General features: G+C 42.3%; 1 protein-coding gene across 4 annotated transcripts in view; it reads right to left on the minus strand.

The window, feature by feature from the left end:
- The window catches only part of FAM222B (family with sequence similarity 222 member B), an 83,028-nt gene that overhangs the window by 11,013 nt on the left and 51,831 nt on the right, over positions 1-20,184 (minus strand). The window contains exon 1 of one of the 4 annotated variants that reach the window (XR_009400189.1): positions 600-690. The exons of 2 other annotated variants lie outside the window; for them this stretch is intronic. Coding sequence is in view for 1 of the 2 variants with exons in the window: in XM_059378857.1 (XP_059234840.1) it covers positions 600-681 (82 nt within the window). In the remaining variant the exon portion in view is untranslated. Of the gene's footprint in view, positions 1-599; positions 722-20,184 lie in introns of those variants that run through there. One more of the 4 variants, XM_059378857.1, reaches the window with a different exon arrangement.

Raw genomic sequence — 20,184 nt, forward strand, 5'->3', positions numbered from 1 at the left:
TTCTAATAGTTCTCAAAAGTTCAGTCTTGTGGGCAAGTTTATTAGCAAGAATATACCCAGAGAGACTGATAAAACTAGCTCCCTGTCCCTTCTGGAGGTGAAAGCTTCTTGACTTGTGAACTGAGGTCACTGGTTCAGCAGAAAGCAAAGCCAAAGGGAATGGTAGAGAATGCTCAGAGAGTCCAGAACAACAGAAAAGGGTAAAGAATATGTTTCAGAGATACAGTAAATAATCAAGAGTGTGAGTTTTCATTCAATTCCTCATGGGGGTTCAAACTGAAACACCTTTCTGAAGGGGGACATATATATCCTGTAAAACTCTGTATAGCTTTGTCGCTCAACAGATAGCTACAGCAACAACAACAGATAGCTACAGATGACACACACTGAGGAATTCTAGTATTTAAGAGGATCTCTCTGATCAAAGAAGCATCCACACTGCTAACAAGTTTGGCTGCTGCCTTCCTGCTGTCTTTGTTGAAGAGTATCTTGGAGGTACCAAAGTTCACGGTCAACATACCCCTGATGTGCCTCTGTTATTATCCAAATGTAGAGACAAAATAAGGGCCACATCCTTCTCTGGGATCCAGATTACTTACATTTCTGAAGTCCAGTGTTCATCTGCGTGTGAGAAAGAAGCGGAAAGGACAGGTCACCTGGCCCTGGCAGACAGGCTAGCATGGCAGACTGGCATCAACACAACACGGGGCAGTCACTCACACTGCAATGAACGAAAAAACAAGATCATAGAATACAAGGCAACTCACTCAAGGAAGATACCAGGGACGTCAGATATGAGCAGCAGAGGCCCACATTTAGATAGATATGCAATTTAATTAGCAGCATGTTGGCTGAAAATACATCTATGTTTTTATCTGCAGCAACAATTTGCTCTCAACTATTACTATGGCTAAAACAATGTTTCAGTTAGCACGGACGCACTGGGGGGGGGGGATAAAAACTGGAAATACCTATCTACACAAATAACTGGAAAATACGGTGCATCTATCAAGTCTTTAATGTTCACTAGCTGTGGATGCACTTCTGGCATGCACATTTCCTACAGACAGCCTCTCCCTACTACTTTTGGGCAGGCCCACAGGACTGCCAGAGACATGGCATGCCAGCTCTCATCTGTGCCCCAGCTAAGGCAGGACCAGAAAGGCTAGGGCAGATTCTAACTGAGGTGAACGGAAAAATTATTTCTCCCTGAAAATAGAACAGGGTTCCTGAAGAGAGCTGGCCTTCATAGGTCCTGGCTCAGTCTATTTACAGAACTGACCAGGGCAGGGGCAGTCAGACATTTCTAGAAGCAGTACAGTATATGAGCTGCAAAGGCACCCAAAGTCCAACTTGCAATGGCAGTAATCTGAGCTCACTTTTAGAAGAAGGGGCAAAGCTCCCTAGGAGATACAATTGAGCACTGTTAAAGCAAATTCTGTTTTTAAGTTTCTGGGGATTTACCTTTCCTGTTGCCTATCACACAATTAGACCCCTCTGGCCCCCAGGGGGGGAAAAAAATTGCATTGTTCCCAGAATAAATCAAGGTGATTATAGGCTGCCAGCAGCCCTCTCTAGGCCAGTAATCCTGACATTATGTCAAGATGGCACAGTTTCCTCAGTAATGTCTACCAACAAGACCTGCCCAATAAAGCCGACCAGATGTGGCCTCTGTAGGGAATAAGCTCCCTGTGTACCAAAGACCAGGCTCTTCTCAAACAAGTATAATGTACTAAAATAAAATACACGGAATTCCTTTTCCTTGCTGCAAAACCCAGGAATCCAGGTGGCACGTTAAGGCTTTAATCCCAACAAAAGAGGAGTGGGGAAAGAGCTCAAGTGTTAAACAAACACCACAAATCCTCTTTCTTTCTCTTTGAGGGCCCTCTCAGGTATGTGAAACTACCTTGTCACCATGAGCATCAGAGAGCTCTAGCTTGCAAGGCCAGGTAGCTGAAAAGACACTTTGTAAAAAGAGGCTGCTCAAACTGTCTAAGATAGCAACTGCAGAATGAAAATGCCTCAATGAGAATCGAGCTGCCTCAGAGTTCTGGCACAGATTCCGCCTTTTCAGGTCTCCGGTGGGTGGGATAACAGAATGTACACAGGGCACCGATTGCAGTGCCTCAAGAAATAAAAAGGCTTCTGTTGGGGTCAAATAACTGAAGTACTGCTTACAATTCCTTCCCTTGTGAAGGCTGTTCTTTATTTAATAACCTCTCCCCTATGGCCCTAATATAGGAGAGGGCAAAATCCAAGGAAAAGAAGGGAATTAGCAAATACTGGAGCCTAAGATTGTGAAATGGCTGTATGAGAGGCATTAGTGAGGTTTTCTTAATTAGGTCTCCCAACCTTTCTTGGAGATAGGTAATAATTCCACTTGCCATCGTATCATCTCTAGCCTGGATTACTACAATAGCCTTCTAAATGGTTTCTCTGTTCCTCCCTCGTCCCTATCACCCAGTCTGCTTTTTACACAGCAGCCAGAGCAATTTACTTTTTTAATTAGAAATCATATCAACTCAAAAATCTCCAATGATCGCCATCTCACTCTGAATACAAAATCCTAACAGGTCCACAAGGCCTACCACAATCTGTTACTACTACTTCTCTGACCTCATCTTCTAACCCCCCCTCTTGCTGACTCTACTTTCAGCCACAATGGTCTCCTTGCAGCCCCTCCAACAAGCCAAGTACATTTCGCTTCCCTGCTTGTACTTCATCCAGATGGTGGAGATGCTGTGATATGGAGGTTCAGAGAACACATTCACTAGAGGCTGTCTTGCAGACCAAGTACCCCTGTACTTCTGAGAAGGCACCAAACTATGCAAGTTCACAGGAATCTCTGCTAGACCTATTAAATCTTGATGCCTACAACCAGAAAGAGATGAGTGTGGGGGGCTGTGGATCGTCCAAGTTGACCATAACATACTGCCCCTCAAAACCACAACTCTGGATTTCAAAAGAAGAGACAATTAAACCAGCTAACTGTGGCAAAGACACAATAATGGATTTATTAATAGCAAACAAAGGAGTAAAAATAATAGATGAATTCTGTCAAGACGCCAGAAAGTCAGGGCACCTGGCTGGCTCAGTCAGTGGAGCATGAAGCTCTTGATCTCAGGGTTGTGTTCAGGCCCCATGCTGGGTGTAGAGCTTACTTAAAAATAAAGAGGAAAAGGACTGCAGAAAGTCAGCTTTTAGTCTGGACAGGAGGGGGTGAATGAGGAAGAAAGATACCACAGCTTGGGGCCCTCCATGATGATGTCTCCAACAAGAAGCACCCAGCAAGTTTGGAAAACTCCTCGTCAAGGTTGCTAAGAGTACAGCCTCCATTTTGTGACCCTTTCTTTAAAGACTTCAGGGATCTGCCAACCTTTCCAAAAGACTGCCCTCTGTATTTAAGGAAGACTTCAAGCCCCTTGACCAGTTTCAACTTTAGTTAAGAATTAGATTCTGCTAGAGCCGAGAAGGCAGGGAATATGGCAAGGTCACAAGGGTTGTGATGAAACAGGAAGGAAGCAACTTCCTTCCAGAACCCATTCTAGCAGCAGGGATATACAATATAAAGTACTCCTCTGGAGGCCTGGTAGTAGAGCACAGGCCTTTATTTAAAAACTTCAAACCAGGGGTTCCTGGGGGGCTCAGCTGGTTAAACATCTGCCTTCTGCTCGGGTCATGATCCCAAGGTCCTGGGATCAAGCCCCACATCAGGCTCCCTGTTCAGCGGGGTGCCTGCTTCTCCCTCTCCCTTTGCCATTTCCCCACTTGTGCTCTCTGGCTCTGTCAATAAACAAATAAAATAAAACAAAAATAAAAACTTCAAACCAGGGGCACCCGGGTGGCTCAGTAGTTAAAGCATCCAATTCTTGATTTTGGCTCAGGTCATGATCTCAGGATCCTGGGATCCAGCCCCGTGTTGCACTCAATGCTTAGCAGGGGAGTCTGCTGGGGATTTTCTCTCTCTCTCTCCCTCTGGCCCTCCCTCCACTCACACTCTCGCAGTCTCTCTCTAAAAATAAATAAATGAATCTTAAAAAATAAAAGTAAAAAAAAACAAACAAACCCCACGTGCCTGGGTGGCTCTGTCATTAAGCATTTGCCTTCGGATCAGGACATGATCCTAGGGTCCAGGGATCAAGCTCGGCATGGGGCTCACTGCTGGGCAGGAGGCCTGCTTCTCCCACTCCCTCTGCCTGTATTCCCTCTCTAGCTGTGCCTCTGTCAAATAAATACATAAAATCTTAAAAAAAAAAAAAAAAAAAAGGACACAAAAAAACTTCAAACCACCCACATTCTGATTATCACCTAACTTTTTCTAAAAAGCAAATTTCAATATAATTTTAGTTGTTACTTCCAGAAGCACAAGTAGGGACAGAAAACAACACTAGCACTACCTTCTCAAGGGACCTCAAGATTCCAGGCTTGACTTCCAAACAGAATTAAGTAGTAATCCAGAGCTCAGCCCAGGTGAGCTCTCAGGCCAGCTTTCCTGCTGCTAGTTGGTATGCTCCCTAAGCAGGGGGACTGTAATATCCCAGTAAACCCAGAACGAAGGTGTTCAAACTCTCCTGGGGCATTAGCACCAGTGTGAGCATTTACCAGACGACCTCTAATTAAGGAACAAAACCCTTGTGCCCACTGGGAAAATTCAAAAATACCTCCATCTGCTCCCCCTATCCCTACCCTCCACCATCCCTGTCAGAAGACTGCCAGAGGTTATATTAGAGTTGTAATGTCACACACAGTTTTCCTGAATGGCGTCTGATAAAGAAAGGACTATCTCTACCTTGGGAGTATCTCTGTGGCAGTTAGAAAACCTCAGTCATTGTTTGTGCTGCTTGTCCCTGCTCATTCCTAAGACCACTGAAAAGTAGAGAAGAGAGAGGGGAGGAGATGGAGTGCTGGGAAAAGGATTTATTTTTGCTCAGGGCTCTGGGGCAAGGTGAAGTGGTCTAGAGCCATCACTTCCATTCCAGTTTCACCACCCACAATCTACTGCCTCCCACTACACCTCTTTGCCATTTTCTCTCCCACTTTCCCTTCTCTGACTGCAACCCCCCCCCACCTTCAAAAAGAACACCCCCTCAAAAAAGAGGTTAACTAGCCAACTTTCTGATTCATGCTGTGGTTCAAAAATTTTAGTTTGTTACTTGTGGTCTTTAATTAAAAGCTGAAATTGACACCAGCGCCATCTCTGCGATTATAGGGTACAGAAACATTATGCTCCTCATTTGCCTTCAGTTTATAAAATACAAACAATAGTGAAAATCCTGCGGACATGCATCTTAAGAAAATAAGATTACTACCACAAAACTGCATTAATTTAAGAGTCTTCAGTATCTGTGATTAAAGCTTTCTCATCTGTGAGTTAAAGGCTTATTTAAAAAGACTATTTTTTGATAACAGGGAATTTTTTTTTTTTTTTTTAAAGGCAGAGAGGCAGGCAGAGAGAGAGGAGGAAGAAGGCTCCCCGCTGAGCAGAGAACCCAATGCGGGGCTCGATCCCAGGACCCTGAGATCATGACCTGAGCCGAAGGCAGAGGCTTTAACCCACTGAGTCACCCAGGTGCCCCAATAACAGGGAAAATTTTTTATCCTACTACTACTTGCTCCCCATTCCTTTCTTTACTTGTGGGGTCCAAGAAATTAGGTTAAAAGCTAAGGGAAACACCAAAATATTGCTCTGGGGAAAATAAGTAGGACGAAAGACAGTAAAAATTACGTGTTTATCCAATCAGACTCTGCAAAGTCAGTCACCTGCATGGTCTGTTACAATAAAATAATCTATTCAATGGGTAATTCTGTCAGTCCAGGTTTAACTGTAAACTTCCAATTAAATCGAACTTTTCACTAATTACCCAACCTGAATAAAGTTCAGCCACTGCTCAAAGGCATCTTTCTTTTCCATCTTTAACCTATAAGGGGAGCTAAAAGTCACTTGGAATTGTGCCCCCACAATTCTAGGGAGGCAGGGAAGAGAACAAATGTTCACTCCAGGCTTACTAGTTTTTTTTAAGATTTTATTTGTTTGAGACAGAGAGAGAGTGAGCAAGACGGAGAGGGGTGAAGGGAAAGGGAGAAGCAGACTCCCTTGGTCAGCAGGGAGCCTGATGTGGGGCTCAATCCCAGGACCCTGGGATCATGACCTGACCCAAAGGCAGACACATAACCAACTGAGCCACCCAGGGCCCCTACATTTTTTTCAAGTAATCTCAATGACCAACGTGGGGCTCAATCTCATGACCCGAGACCAAGAGTGGCATGCTCCACAGGCTGAGTCAGCTAGGTGCCCAGGGCTTACTTTTTTGAAAGCCCAGAACCACCCCTACTGCAAACCATGCCTACTCTGGGTTTGGAAACATTACTTCTCTCCTAAATGCCCTTCAGAACCTATGACAACAGGTACTCTTTCTGTCCGGTCCTACCTCACCCTAATCCCTAGCACTCTCTCTTCTTCAGCTAGGATGCTCCTTCCTGGATCCTGTAATTATTTAACTCATCTATGACCCAGTGCTTTCTCTTGAATGTGTTACTCTGGTACCAGGAAGTATGCTCCCCAGACATTTTAACTTTTCAACCTGAGTGTGACTGAGTGTCCCTAGACCAGAGCCTGTCTTTTATTTTATTCTTCTAAATTACAGAATCAGGAATAAGATTATCACAAAATAGACACTGAATAAGTATCACTGGCTCACATTCCTGAAGAAAATAGCATATACTTTAATCTCAGGATCTGGAAATTATCTGAATTTACATCCTTGAGACACGGATAACAGAAGCATCAGCAAGTGCTTGTGCTTGTGCGTGGGGCAGGTACCTTCGCCCTGTGAGAGCACCGAGGAGATAAAAAAATGCTTGGGCAGCTCTCTCCGGCTCTGGCTGCTGTAGTGAGAGGAGCTGCCGCCATGTCCACCCAACAGCAATGAATGTTCTTGCACAACTACTCCAGCTTCCTGATCAAAAGGAACAAGAAGACATACAGCACAGAACCCAGTAACTTGAAGGTTTACAACTTCTTCCACTACCGATTCACTGCAAGGCTGTGAGTATGGAGCTGGCAGCCAATGGCAAAGGTTAGCAGTGGACAGGAAGCCGAGATCCAGCCGGCGAAAACCTTCCATCTCCTACAAGGGACCACCACGAACAAGAATGCCCCTCCGCCTGCAGCATCAGGCACATGATCCACAAGAACAAGTACTGCCCAGACCTGTGCATGGTTGCCATTCACAGATCCAGTGCTATCCCATGCAGCCAGAAGCCTGTGACGGTGAAGAGGAATCAGCCCGCCCCTACCAAGAGCTCCTGAGCACCTGACCCCACCTCCAAAGCAATAAAGATGACACACAGACACAGACACAGACACACACACACACACACACACCAGGGCACCTGGGTGGCTCAGTTGGTTAAGCACCTGAATTTGGCTCTGGTCATGACCCCAGGGTCCTGGGACTGATCACCCTGTGAGGCTCAGGAGGGAGTCTGCTTCGCCCTCTCCCCCAGCCCCAACCCACTCGTGTTCTCTCTCTCTCACAAATAAATACAATCTTTCTTTAAAAAAAAAAAAAAAAAAAAAAAAGGAGGGGCGCCTGGATGGCTCTGTGGGTTGAAGCCTCTAACTTAGGCTCAGGTCATGATCCCAGAGTCCTGGGATCAAGCCCCACATCGGGCTCTCTGCTCAGCAGGGAGTCTGCTTCCCTTCCTCTCCCTCTGCCTGCTTGTGATCTCTTTCAAATAAATAAATGAACGAATGAATGAATGAATGAATGAATAAATAAATAAGAAAGCCCCAGGTACTACTTTTTATTTACACTGTATTGGAAGGTATCATTTGATATCTGTACTTTAATCTCCATCAAGTAGAAATCAGTTTTCCTAAAAATGTGAAAATGCAGGCTGTGTTCTTTGTAGGCAGCTAAATCAGAACCTGCGATTTTTCATCATGGTATGGAATAAGGCCTGAGTTTCCAAAGGCATATCAGGACTGGATCGCTGTAACTTAAGATGAACCATCTTAGAAACAAAGACTGACCTGTGCATTTAACTCCATTCATAACTGCAAGCAGAGCTGTCAGACTGGGTAGAATTTTGCTCACAAGTACCTGGACTATGCCCAGCAGGACAAGAAGAAAAAGAAACCAGAAGAAACTGCTTCCTTGTAGTAAGACACAAATACTGGATCATTACCTTTCACAATTTTCTGTGGAAACTTGTTCTGAATCAGAAAGTTTTAAATTATTACTCAGATAAAATATAAATCAACAAATGTTACAATTTGTGGCAATTTTTAATCTTCAAAACCCTGAGTCCCATAGAAGTCCAAGAAAAACTCCGCAGTGACAGGCAAGTACTTATCTCACACCCCCATGGGGGAAATTGAGGCAACAGACCAAAACTATTTTTTAAAAGGGGAATCTGTTAAAAAGATATCAAAGTTGGGTACAATTTTAAGTCTGAGGGTGTCTAAAAAGACCTTTAATAGGCCCTGAACACAAAACAAGGCAGACCACAGATGGTATTCATTCTGATAAAAATAGAAAAGGCAGTTCCCCAGTTAGCTTGTGTAAATTATATAGCCCACAGCTACAACACAGAAAAAGAATTTTAAGAATTTAGCAGGCTGTTAAAAAATTTTGGCAAGCATATGTTTAGAGAACAGCTAAACAAGTTGCTTATTCATGCCCTTTCTCCTCCCCTCAACTGCACAAGGTACAACAGAGGCCCAATTTCTTTAGTGACTCCCTTGCATCAGACAGTAGGCCCTCTAACCCAGTCTAGAGTCTGACTTTGAAGTCTGAAGGGTGACAGAAATTGAAGAGGTTTAAGGGCAGTCACGTAGCTGCCCCCATTCTGGGTATACATTTCCAGGGTGTTATTCTGAAGTAAGCTGAGGTAAAAGCGTTAGGACCATGTGTGCTTATGTTTTCTTGACCCTGGTACAGATGTGTCTTTCTTTTCCGAGTCTAATGTGTCTCATCAAAGTTCACTGCTGCATTTAAAAATTTAAAAAGACTATTTACAGATCAGTATTTTTGCCATGTAATAAGTAACACTGATTTGCACTGGATAAGACAGTAGTTTATCAAAACTGTAGAGAATAGCTTAAATGAAATTTTGAACAAGCGTTGAAGAGCTATGAATGGAAGGAGTGAAAGAGGATTCACAGCAACATCTGAATCCATGTAAGGGGAGTGAAGACATGGCTCCCACCAAAGTTGTATGGAGAAATATAAGCAACTACTAAATGTATGAAGAAATAGTGCAACTATCTAATAATTAAAGAAATATAAATTAAGTGGAATGAGATTTTATTTTCTCCTTAAAAAATGACAAACATTTTTGAAAAAAATCTAAAACATATAGAGTCAGGGATATAGCGAAGAATCACTGAAGTAGGATTTTTATTTTTTTAAATTAGCATCTAATATATTATTTGTTTCAGGGGTACAGGTCTGTGATTCATCAGTCTTACATAGAGCTCACCACAACACATACCCTCCCCAGTGTCCATCACCCAGCCACTCCCTCTCTCAACCTCCTCCCCGCATCAACCTTCAGTTTGTTTCCTAAGATTGAGTCTAAAGTGAGATGTTTAAATTAATACATTCTTTCTGGAAATAAGCACAAACAGTTTTTGGTTTTTGTTTTTTTAAAGATCTTATTTGAGAGAGAGAGAGAGAAAAGGGAGGAAGGGCAGAATATTAGAGAATCTTTTTTTTTTTTTCTTTAAGATTTATTTGACAGACAGAGATCACAAGTAGGCAGAGAGGCAGGCAGAGGGAGAGGAGGAAGCAGGCTCTCCATGGAGCAAAAAGCCCAATGTGGGGGCTTGATCCTAGGACCCTGAGATCATGACCTGAGTTGAAGGCATAGACTTTATCCCACTGAGTCACCCAGGTACCCCAGTGATAGAGGATCTTAAACAGACTCTGATGCAGGACTTGATCCCACAACTCTGCAATCAAGACCTGAAACCAAGACGTTCAACCAACTGTGCCACCCAGGAGCCCCTGCGTGGACAGTTTTTTAAATACTCATATTTTTCAACATAGTTATTGCACTTCTAAAATCTAATTTAAGGAACAATCAATGAGAGATGCAAACAAAGATTTATATATGACTCTCTTCATTCACTTCAGTGTTGTTCAAAGTTGTGTAGAAACTAGAAACAATCTAAATGTCCCAAAGCAAGGAAACAGTTATATAAATTATGGGATATTCATCTAATAAAGTTAGCGTGAGTCTCTCAATTTTTTTTTTAAAGATTTTATTTATTTAATTGACAGAGATCACAAGTAGGCAGAAAGGCAGGCAGAGAAGGTTGGGGGGGGAAGCAGGCTCCCTGCTGAGCAGAGAGCCCGATGCGGGGCTCGAACCCAGGACCCGAAGATCATGCCCTCAGCCAAAGGCAGAGGTTTTAACCCACTGAGCCATCCAGGCGCCCCAAGCCTCTCAATTTTTAATTGTTAAAGAGTAGCTAAAAATGAAGGAAAATTTTTATGATATAAATGCTAAGTGAGAAACGTATATACAATAGACAAATATGGTATAAGTTGTAAAATTTATTTTACACACACACACACACAAATTATAAAGCCATTTGTATTTGACCATTATACACTATACCATTATACACAATAATGCACAAAGTGCATTATAGTACTTCATAGCACTTTGTGGGGATAAATGCTCATTCCTGGCCCATATTCTTTTTAAAAAAAATATTTTGTTTGTCAGAGAGAGAGCACAAATAGGGGGAGCGGCAGGCAGAGGGAGAAGCAGATTCCCTGCTAAGCAAAGAGCCCGATGTGGGACTTGATGTGATCCCAAGACCCTGGGATAATGACCTGAGCCAAAGGCAGATGCTTAACTGACTGATCCACCCAGTCATCCCTAGGATAAGATCCTAATTAGCTTTCACTTCCTGAACGTAAAGTCAAGAGAGGCAGTTAAGTAACTTAGGAAGAAAGTGAGTGGCAAAGGCAAGCCATTTTCTGGTTAAGTTTTTATAAGTGTAAAATTCACATGCAGATAAATGTCAACCACCATTCAAATCACCTCCAAGAAACCTGGATTAACAAGTGGCACTATGGCGCCTGGGTAGCTCAGTGGGTTAGGCCGCTGCCTTCGGCTCGGGTCATGATCCCAGGATCCTGACTGAGTCCCACATCAGGCTCCCTGCTCAGCAGGAAGTCTGCTTCTCCCTCTCCCTCTGCCTGCTTCTGCATTCTCTCTGTCAAATAAATAAATAAAATCCTTAAAAAATAATAATAATAAATGTTGGCTATTATCACTTTCCTAATCTATTAAAATTCAGATCACTTTTTATTTTGCCAACTGAACCAAACCATCACCTCACATTTTATAGTTCTTTATATGCTGAAGCATGTTCAAACAAATGATTTCACTTGAAATTTAGAACAATCTCTTAATTGAGATGAAACAAGTATCATTCCTCTTCTATAAATTAGGAAACCCAGGCTCAGAAAGATTTAAATTACCTGTCCAGTGACATGCAGCTGCAACAGTGGACCTCATATTAAATTGTCTTAACTCCTAGACTTGTGGCTCATTCCATTAGACAAGTATTTTCTAATCTGCAGACTGTGACCAGCCTTTTAAAAAAAAAATGAGCAAAAAAATTCACAAAGTCAGAATGCTTATTGTTTAATGATTCTGACTTCAAATATCTCATTTATATATTTTTCAGTGGGATGCAGTCCGTATTGTGGGCTTAGACAAAAATGTTTGAAAAACTGCACTATACCATAGCTGGCCCTCAATCAATATTTATTGACCATGTATCACAGCCCTCTTCTTACACTATTACATACAACAAAAACATACAATTCTAAGCCATGGTTTTGTTTTTTAAGTGTGAATGTTATTACTGACTTTCCTATGGATCTGGGGACTTGCCTGTCCCAGATCAGTACTCTGCACTGGAACTTTATTATCCTTTGGCTAGCCTAACACTTTCTAATCAGCCCTCAGTGAAAATTCTTTCAAGCTGAACTATAAAGCCAGTAACTATAACCAAGGTAAGAATGCACTGGGAAAGTATCTACATAAAGGCAAAAGCAAACTTCATGTTCGAGTTGTCAAACTTTTTTTCAGGCAAAAATTGTATCAATTTACACTGCGGAAACTACATCTAAGGATGTTAAATAATGAATGAACACCATTCCTCATCCTCAAACAATCCTGGGACAGAAAACTCTACTACATATCTCCTCAGGCTCTTCCCTGAACTCTAACTCTGAACCTATTCTCAATTCATACCTTTTCTAAGTTAGTTGCCATTTGGACACTTGTACTATGACAGCTTTTGGAAGCTGAGCATCATAGAGCTCACCCAGGTCTCTGACAGAAAACATCCCTCTGCTCTCTCAGTTTTAAATTTGGGCCAGGGCGGAGGGAGGGTGGGCTCATACTTTCCCATGCCTCACATTTACTATATCCACTCTGTATTCATTTGGTCTATTATTTTCTCAGAACTTGTTCTCTGAACACAATGCCTTGAGTTTATGTGCCTTATATATCTAGTGAAGTTTCAGAAAGGCTAATAAATTCCCTGCAGATGGGGAATGAAGCTTTACTTTTAGTTAGCACACTGCCCTCTCTATCCTCTAGTCTGCTGCCATCCAGGGTTAGTTTGGCAGTAGGCAGATTTTAAGGTAAGAGGACAAGGCATAACTGCTATTTTAATATATTCTGTTTACTGAGCCCCTCCTTTTTCCTCTGCCAGTGGAAGCAGAGGACCATGAGGAATCCTGATGTGTAACAATTTGGGGTGAGGGCTTCTGTAGCCTTAGCAACATTCCAAGATCTGACTTTGCCATTTCACTGAGATCACTATAACCTGAAGTTTTATGGCTCATACCCCACATACCTGAGGAATTACCAGGTTTCTGAAGCTAAAGGGTCTCTGAAAGTGCGATAGGCCTCCAGCCTCAAAACCACCGAGGAACTGAAAGCCCACTGAGGAAGAGGAGCACCCCCTCCCTCTACGTCCTACAAATTATTGCAACTAGCTAATGAAATTTGGAATACTGGTTCAATCTATAGAAAGAAGAGAGAACAGACAGTCCCTACTAGAAGAGTACTTTTATAGCTAGAGTAAACATCCACTAAAATAAAATTCTGTACCGAGCTTCAGGAGGCATCCTCATTTCAGGAATTACTTTGTAAACAAAACAAAAACTAAAAAAGTAGTCCTTTAAACCTCTCAAAGATTCAAAGTACCCAACTCATTCACTGACCAGAATTCTTTTGCTCCTTTCTACAGCCCTGAAAAATTCCATAATCATTCTGCACTGTTGTTGTTTTTAAGATTTTTTAATTTATTTGTCAGAGAGAGAGAGAGAGAAAGAGAGCCCAAACAGGGGGAGCGGCAGGCAGAGAGAGAAACAGGCTCCCCACAGAGCAAGGAGCCCAATGTGGGACTCATCCTGGGACCTGGGGATCCAGATCTGAGCTGAAGGCAGATGATTGACCAACTGAACCACCCAGGCGCCCCACCGCACGGGTTTTTTTTTTTCTTTAATCAGTGTATGACTAGTTCTAACTGGTCAACCGTGTGTCTTATACCACATATTAAACCCCACCCAAACAAAGAATTTAACTCAAGATTACCTTAGCACCAAATGAATCAGAAAAAGAATATATAAATACATGTTTTATCCTACAGATGTCCAAATGATGTGCTTTCCTTTACCTCAAAGACACCTCAAAGAAATGACTAACACTACCCAAATTAACATCTTCTGGACAGCAGTCAACAACAAAAGTTCATAACTCTTCTATTCCCAGTACACTGCCTCCTTCACCCAGCATGCCCATTCCCTGTCCTAATTTCTCCTCTGCAAACTACTCTCTCCAGGGCCTCCCTCACCAACTAAGCATCCTTACCAGCCTTCACCCAGCTCCCTGTTAAATCACTTCAACTAGACTGGAAATAAAAGGTACCCAAGCAGAGTGAGGATGGCAGCCACAAAGTGGTGGGGGGCTTGTTATAGGAAGCCAGAAACCAACCGCTATGAGAGCATCCCCGGAGGGAAGCAATGATGACTCCACCATCCAAGAGCAATGAGCCCCACTAAAGTCCAAAGAGATCTTGATTTCTGGATACCTGATTTCCAAAGTCATCTACTAACAGGAACAAAAGCTCTATGGAGAAATAGCTGAGGCAGAGAAATGAGTCTGGAACATCTTATTGTGCAGGAAAGGAAGGAAGTGTTTAAAGACTAATGGTGGGGCGCCTGGGTGGCTCAGTGGTTTAAGCCGCTGCCTTTGGCTCAGGTCATGATCTCAGGGTGCTGGGATCGAGTCCCGCATCAGGCTCTCTGCTCAGCGGGGAGCCTGCTTCCCTCTGTCTCTCTCTGTCTGCCTCTCCATCTACTTGTGATTTCTCTCTGTCAAATAAATAAATAAATAAAATCTTAAAAAAAAAAAAAAGAAAAAGACTAATGGTGACATGTCAAAGAACAGAGAAGCTATGAAATACTCAAATGGTGACAGAAACCCCTAAAAGAGAAGTTTGCACAGTAGGAACTGGAAAGAACAATAAACTTCATGAGTAAAGGAGGTATGTCCTAGTAACAGAAGAATTAAAACCTTCTGTTTTCTACTACTACTCATTAAGATGTTAGTTTGGGTAGTATCTTTACAACTAAATATATAGATATATAATTTTTTTCCTGATATACTGACAAATTCAGGGATAATCTGAACATCAAAAAAACAGGGGCGCTGGGTGGCTCAGTCAGGTAATACACCAACCCTTCATTTTGGTCCGGGTCATGATCTCAGGGTTGCGGGATCAAGCCCCACATCAGGCTCCGCGCTCATTGTGGAGTCAGCTTGTCCCCCTCCCTCTGCTCCTCCCTCTGTTCATGTTCTCTCAAATAAATAAATAAAATCCTTAAAAAACAACAACAGGGATACCTGGGTGGCTCAGTGGGTTAAAGCCTCTGTTTTCAGCTCAGGTCATGATCCTAGCGTCATGGGACAGGAGCCCCGCATCAGGATCTCTGCTCAGCAGGGAGCCTGCTTCCTCCTCTCTCTGCCTACTTGTGACCTCTGTCAAATAAATAAACTCTTTAAAACAACAACAACAACAACAACAACAACAACAAAAACTTAAAAAAAAAAAACAACCAACAACAAGCAAATGATGATAACAGATTAGGCTACTGAATAAAATAAAAAATCCATAATTATAAAGAAGTTGAATCACAGGGCATCTGGGTGGCTCAGTCGATTAAGCATTTGCCTTCAGCTCAGGTTATGATCCCAGAATCCTGGGATCCAGCCCCGATTCAGGATCCCAGAGCTCTGTGGGGAGCCTGCTTCTTCCCCCCTACCTCCTCTGCTTGTGCTCTCTCTTGCTATGTCTCTCTCTAAAATAATTTTTAAACAATCTTTAAGTGTTATATACCTGAAAAAAATCTACTAGTGTTATATACCGGAAACTACTGTAACTTTGTGTGTCAACTTTACTCAAATTAGAAAAAAATTTTTAATAGAAAATCATGAGTCCATACTAATGTAAATATATAAACTAATAAACTGAAAAGATGGAGAGGAACAAGATATTTGCATAGTCTCAAAGTATCTCCCTCCAGGGGGCATCTGGCTGACTCAGCTGGCAGAGCATGGGATTCTTGATCTCAAGGTCATGAGATCAAGCCTTTATTTAAATAAATAAATAAGTGTAATGTTGATTCTGAACTGGATCCTTGCGCACGTTGGGCATGGAGCCTACTTTAAAAAAGAAAAAGGTATTTCCTTCTAAAATGCTTACTAATTAAAAAGGGAAAAAGAGTAACTTTACACTAGAAATGCCTAGCAGGCACCACCTTAATCAAGTCATTGAACATTACCAGAAATAGGGCACAAAAAATTCTGCACTTCTTAAAATTATGAAGAACATAGCATCAATATTGCAATATTCCTGAAGATATATAACCTCAATTAAACAAGAGGAACCACCAGACAAATCTAAATTGAGGGACTTTATACAAAATAACTCTCAGTAGCATTAAGGTCATGAAAGTCAAAGGCCTGAAGAACTGTTCCAGATTGAAGGAGACCAAGAACATGTAACAAATAAATGCAATGTGTGGGGCGCCTGGCTGGCTAAACTGGTAGAGCACATGACTATAGAACTCCAGAACTTGGTGCTTTCTGAATTCAAGTCCCATGCTGGGGGTAGAGTTTATTTAAATAAACAAACAACAATAAATAAACCCACTTTATTTTTTTTTTTATTTTTTTTTTTTTAAGATTTTATTTATTTATTTGACAGAGAGAAACCACAAGTACACTGAGAGGCAGGCAGAGAGAGAGAGAGAAGGAAGCAGGCTCCCTGCTGAGCAGAGAGCCCGACGCGGGGCTCGATCCCAGGACCCTGAGATCATGACCCGAGCCGAAGGCAGCGGCTCAACCCACTGAGCCACCCAGGCGCCCCAATAAACCCACTTTAAATAAAATAAGTGTAATGTTGATTCTGAACTGGATCCTTGCTGCAATGAAAGACATTATTGGTACAACTAAGTAACATCTGACAGGAGTCTGAGAATTATATGACAGCAATATATCAATGTTAGCTTCCTGATTTTGATGGTTAAATTGTGATAATGCTGGTGAGTGTCCTTGTTTATAGAAGATAAACACTAAAGTATTCTGAGATGAAGAAGCAATCAGGTCAAACGACTTAAGGAAGAAAAATATCCTTTGTATTGTACTTGCAACTTTTCTGTAATTTTGAGCTTGTTTCAAGGCATTTTATTTTATTTTTATTTATTTCTTTAAGATTTCTTATTTATTTGACACAGAGAGAAAGATCACAAGTAGGCAGAGGCAGGCAGAGAGGGGGAACCAGGCTCCCTGCTGAGCAGAGAGCCCAATGCAAGACTCGATCCCAGGACCCTGCGATCATGATCTGAGCCGAAGGCAGAGGCTTAACCCACTGAGCCACCCAGGCGCCCCTTTATTTTATTTTTAAAGTTACTTGAGAGAGAGAGAGAGAGAGAGAGAACACAAGCAGTGGGGAAGTCCAAGGAGAGAGGGAGAAGCAGGTTCCCTGCTGAGCAAGGAGCCCGATGTGGGGCTCAATCCCAGGACCCTGGGACCATAACCTGAGCCGAAGGCAGCCCCTTAATCAACTGAGCCACTCAGATGCCACTGACATTTTATTTGAAAAACAAAAGAGGGTGCCTGGGTGGCTCAGTGGGTTAAAGCCTCTGCTTTCAGCTCAGGTCATGATCCCTCACTTCCAAAAATTAACAAAAATAAAAAAATAAAAGAGGCAGCAGCATTGAAGTCTGCAAAGGGCACAGGGGCTGGAGATTACGAAGAAGAGTTGGAGAGAATGGTCTGTTGGTAACCATACTGTTTTATCTTAATGCAGGTAACTTACCTCTACATTGGTAAGTACTGACATTTGGGGTTCTTGCCATCTGGAATAGATTTCCCGTAACTTTCTGCCTCATCAACTTCCAATTTCTTTTCAACACTTACCTGAATAATATTTTCTCCAGTGCCTATCCTTCAAATTCTCTCCCAAACTCCACTCTGTTCTGGCAATGCTTCCACTGTGTGGCGTTCAACGCAACTCTCTTACTTAAAGATAGAGAATTCAACTTTTGGAAAGGTTCCAAAAGAAATGTCTATTCTGAAATGGCCCTATTAATAACTCTCCTTTTTCAGGCCTGACATTCACTAGCATTTCCATCAAGTTCATGTGTTTTGCAAGGCCTTTCCTTCTAAGCACACATCCTGAACCTCATCAAAAGTGCCATGAAAACCCCTTTACTCTAAAGGAAATCCTTATTGTATCTTACAGAGTGGAAAAGAGTTTTGACACTCTTACCTCCCACTACACAAAAAGTTTCAAATGACATTATAAACTTTATCTCCAGACTTCCTGAAAAGTACCCACTATAACTAGCTTCTCCACTTTCACACCAACAGCAGCTGGCAGGCAGAGAGTCTCAGTTATTCTACAGCAGAAAGGTTTTCAGTAACAATCAATGAAGAGCTTTGAAGTTGTGTAAGGATGATGTTTATCACTCACCCTTTCCTCTTCTTTCTTTTTAGTGTGATCAGGGAAGCTTTGGGGAAGAAATAACTGTATTATGGCCTTTCTCCAAGCAGCCATGAACTTTTTCCCTTTACTTCACTCAAACACTAAGAAAAGCAAGCTCTTAAAATGCATTGCCATTCTCCCTGGCCACTTACTCTCAACAAAAAAAAATTTTTTTTAAGATTTTATTTATTTATTTGACAGACAGAGATCACAAGTAGGCAGAGAGGCAGGCAGAGAGAGGAGGGGAGCAGGCTCCCCGATGAGCAGAGAGCCTGATGCGGGGCTCGATCACAAGACCCTGGGATCATGTTCTGAGCTGAAGGCAGAGGCTTAACCCACTGAGCCACCCAGGCGCCCCTCAACAAATTTTTTATGCAGCCACATCCATGAAGTATCTAAGGAGACCAGTGAGCCCCTGGGAAGAAACCAGAGCAACAAAGGACATTAGGGTGAGCAAAGACATCCGAAATGAAAGAAACAGCAAATAACCTGAATATCTAGGAACAGTCCCAGTTTGGAATTAACTTTAGTTTTCTGCATGTTAAGGAGATAAGACTTTGCTCATAAGACCACTTACTTTTCAGGGTTACCATCAAACAATAATGAAGGGAAAGTCTAAAAAAATAGCAAAAAGACTTTGTCATATTCGGAGAAAAACAAAACTATTCCTTCTGTCTCTTTCTCTCTCCACCTGGCAAGGATGTTTCCAAAGGTATTATGCAACTTTCTATTAGAAACAGCTAAAATTAAACAAATTTTTTAAGGAGGCACCTTTTGAGCTGAGTAGACATCAAGAGCAAAGCTCATGCTCCCAAATTAAAAAAAAATTAGGGACAAGAAATTATCACTGAAGTTAAATGGTGGCAGACATGTCCAAGGAATATTGCAAGGGTTCAATTCCTTTATGAATCTTATGACAGATGAATGTATGGAGATGGCAACTCGTGAGCAACAGAATATCGGAATGGTGGTAATAGAACGAAATAACACCATAATGTTAGAAAAGCCTTAGAAAGAGCATAAACAACGGTGTTCAGGGCGCCTGGGTGGCTCAGTCAGTTGAGTGGCTGCCTTCATTTGAGTCACGATCCCAGGGTCCTGGGATCTAGTCCTGCATTGGGTTCCTTGCACAGCAGGGAGCCTGCTTCTCCCTTCCCATGCTTGTGCTCCATCAAGTAAATAAATAAAATCTTCAAAAAACACTGGGCGCCTGGATGGCTCAGTGGGTTAAAGTCTCTGCCTCTGGCTCAGGTCATGATCCCAGGGTCTTGGGATCGAGCTAAGCATGGGGCTCTCTGCTCAGCAGGGAGCCTGCTTTCCTCTCTCTCTCTATGCCTGCCTCTCTGCCTACTTGTGATCTCTGTCAAATAAATAAATAAAATCTTAAAAAAAAAAAAGTTAATAAAAACAAAACAAAAAACTACAGGTATGTTCACCAGAAGAAATAAATTGCTTCCACATGTGCCCTCTCCTTAGCACCTCTTTTATTACAGTACAAAAATCAGGTCATGCGCATTTTCATATTGGACTATTTTGTTAAATAAACTTTTGTAATAGTCAAAAAACCTCTATTAAAATAACATACCAAAATTCCTGTATGGTAACAAAATGTATCCTTAGTGTGCCGATTTTAAAAGTGGCTCAAAACAGGTGTGCCTGGGGGTGCCTGAGCGGCTTAGTTGACTGGGCCTCTGCCTTCGGCTCAAGTCATGATCTCGGGATCCTGGAATAGAGCCTCACATCAGGCTCTCTGCTCAGTGGAGAGCCTGCTTCCCCCTCTCTCTCTGCGTCTCTTCCTGCTTGTTGTGATCTCTCTCTCTCTCTCTGCCAAATAAATAAATAACTCTTAAAACAAAACAAACAAAAAAACCAGGGGTGCTGAGTAGCACAGGTGGTTAAGCATCTGATTTCGGCTCAGGTCATGCATGATCTCACAGTCCTGGGACCAAGCCCCACGTCGGGCTCCCCACTCAGTAAGGAATCTGCTTAGCCCTCTGCCCCTCCCCGTCTTCAAGTTTCCTCTCTCTCTCAAATAAATAATAAATAAAAATAAATAAATAAGTGCCCCAAATAGGGGTACCTAGGTGGTT

This window comes from Mustela nigripes, chromosome 16 (genome assembly GCF_022355385.1).
Source record: "Mustela nigripes isolate SB6536 chromosome 16, MUSNIG.SB6536, whole genome shotgun sequence".
NCBI lineage: Eukaryota > Metazoa > Chordata > Mammalia > Carnivora > Mustelidae > Mustela > Mustela nigripes.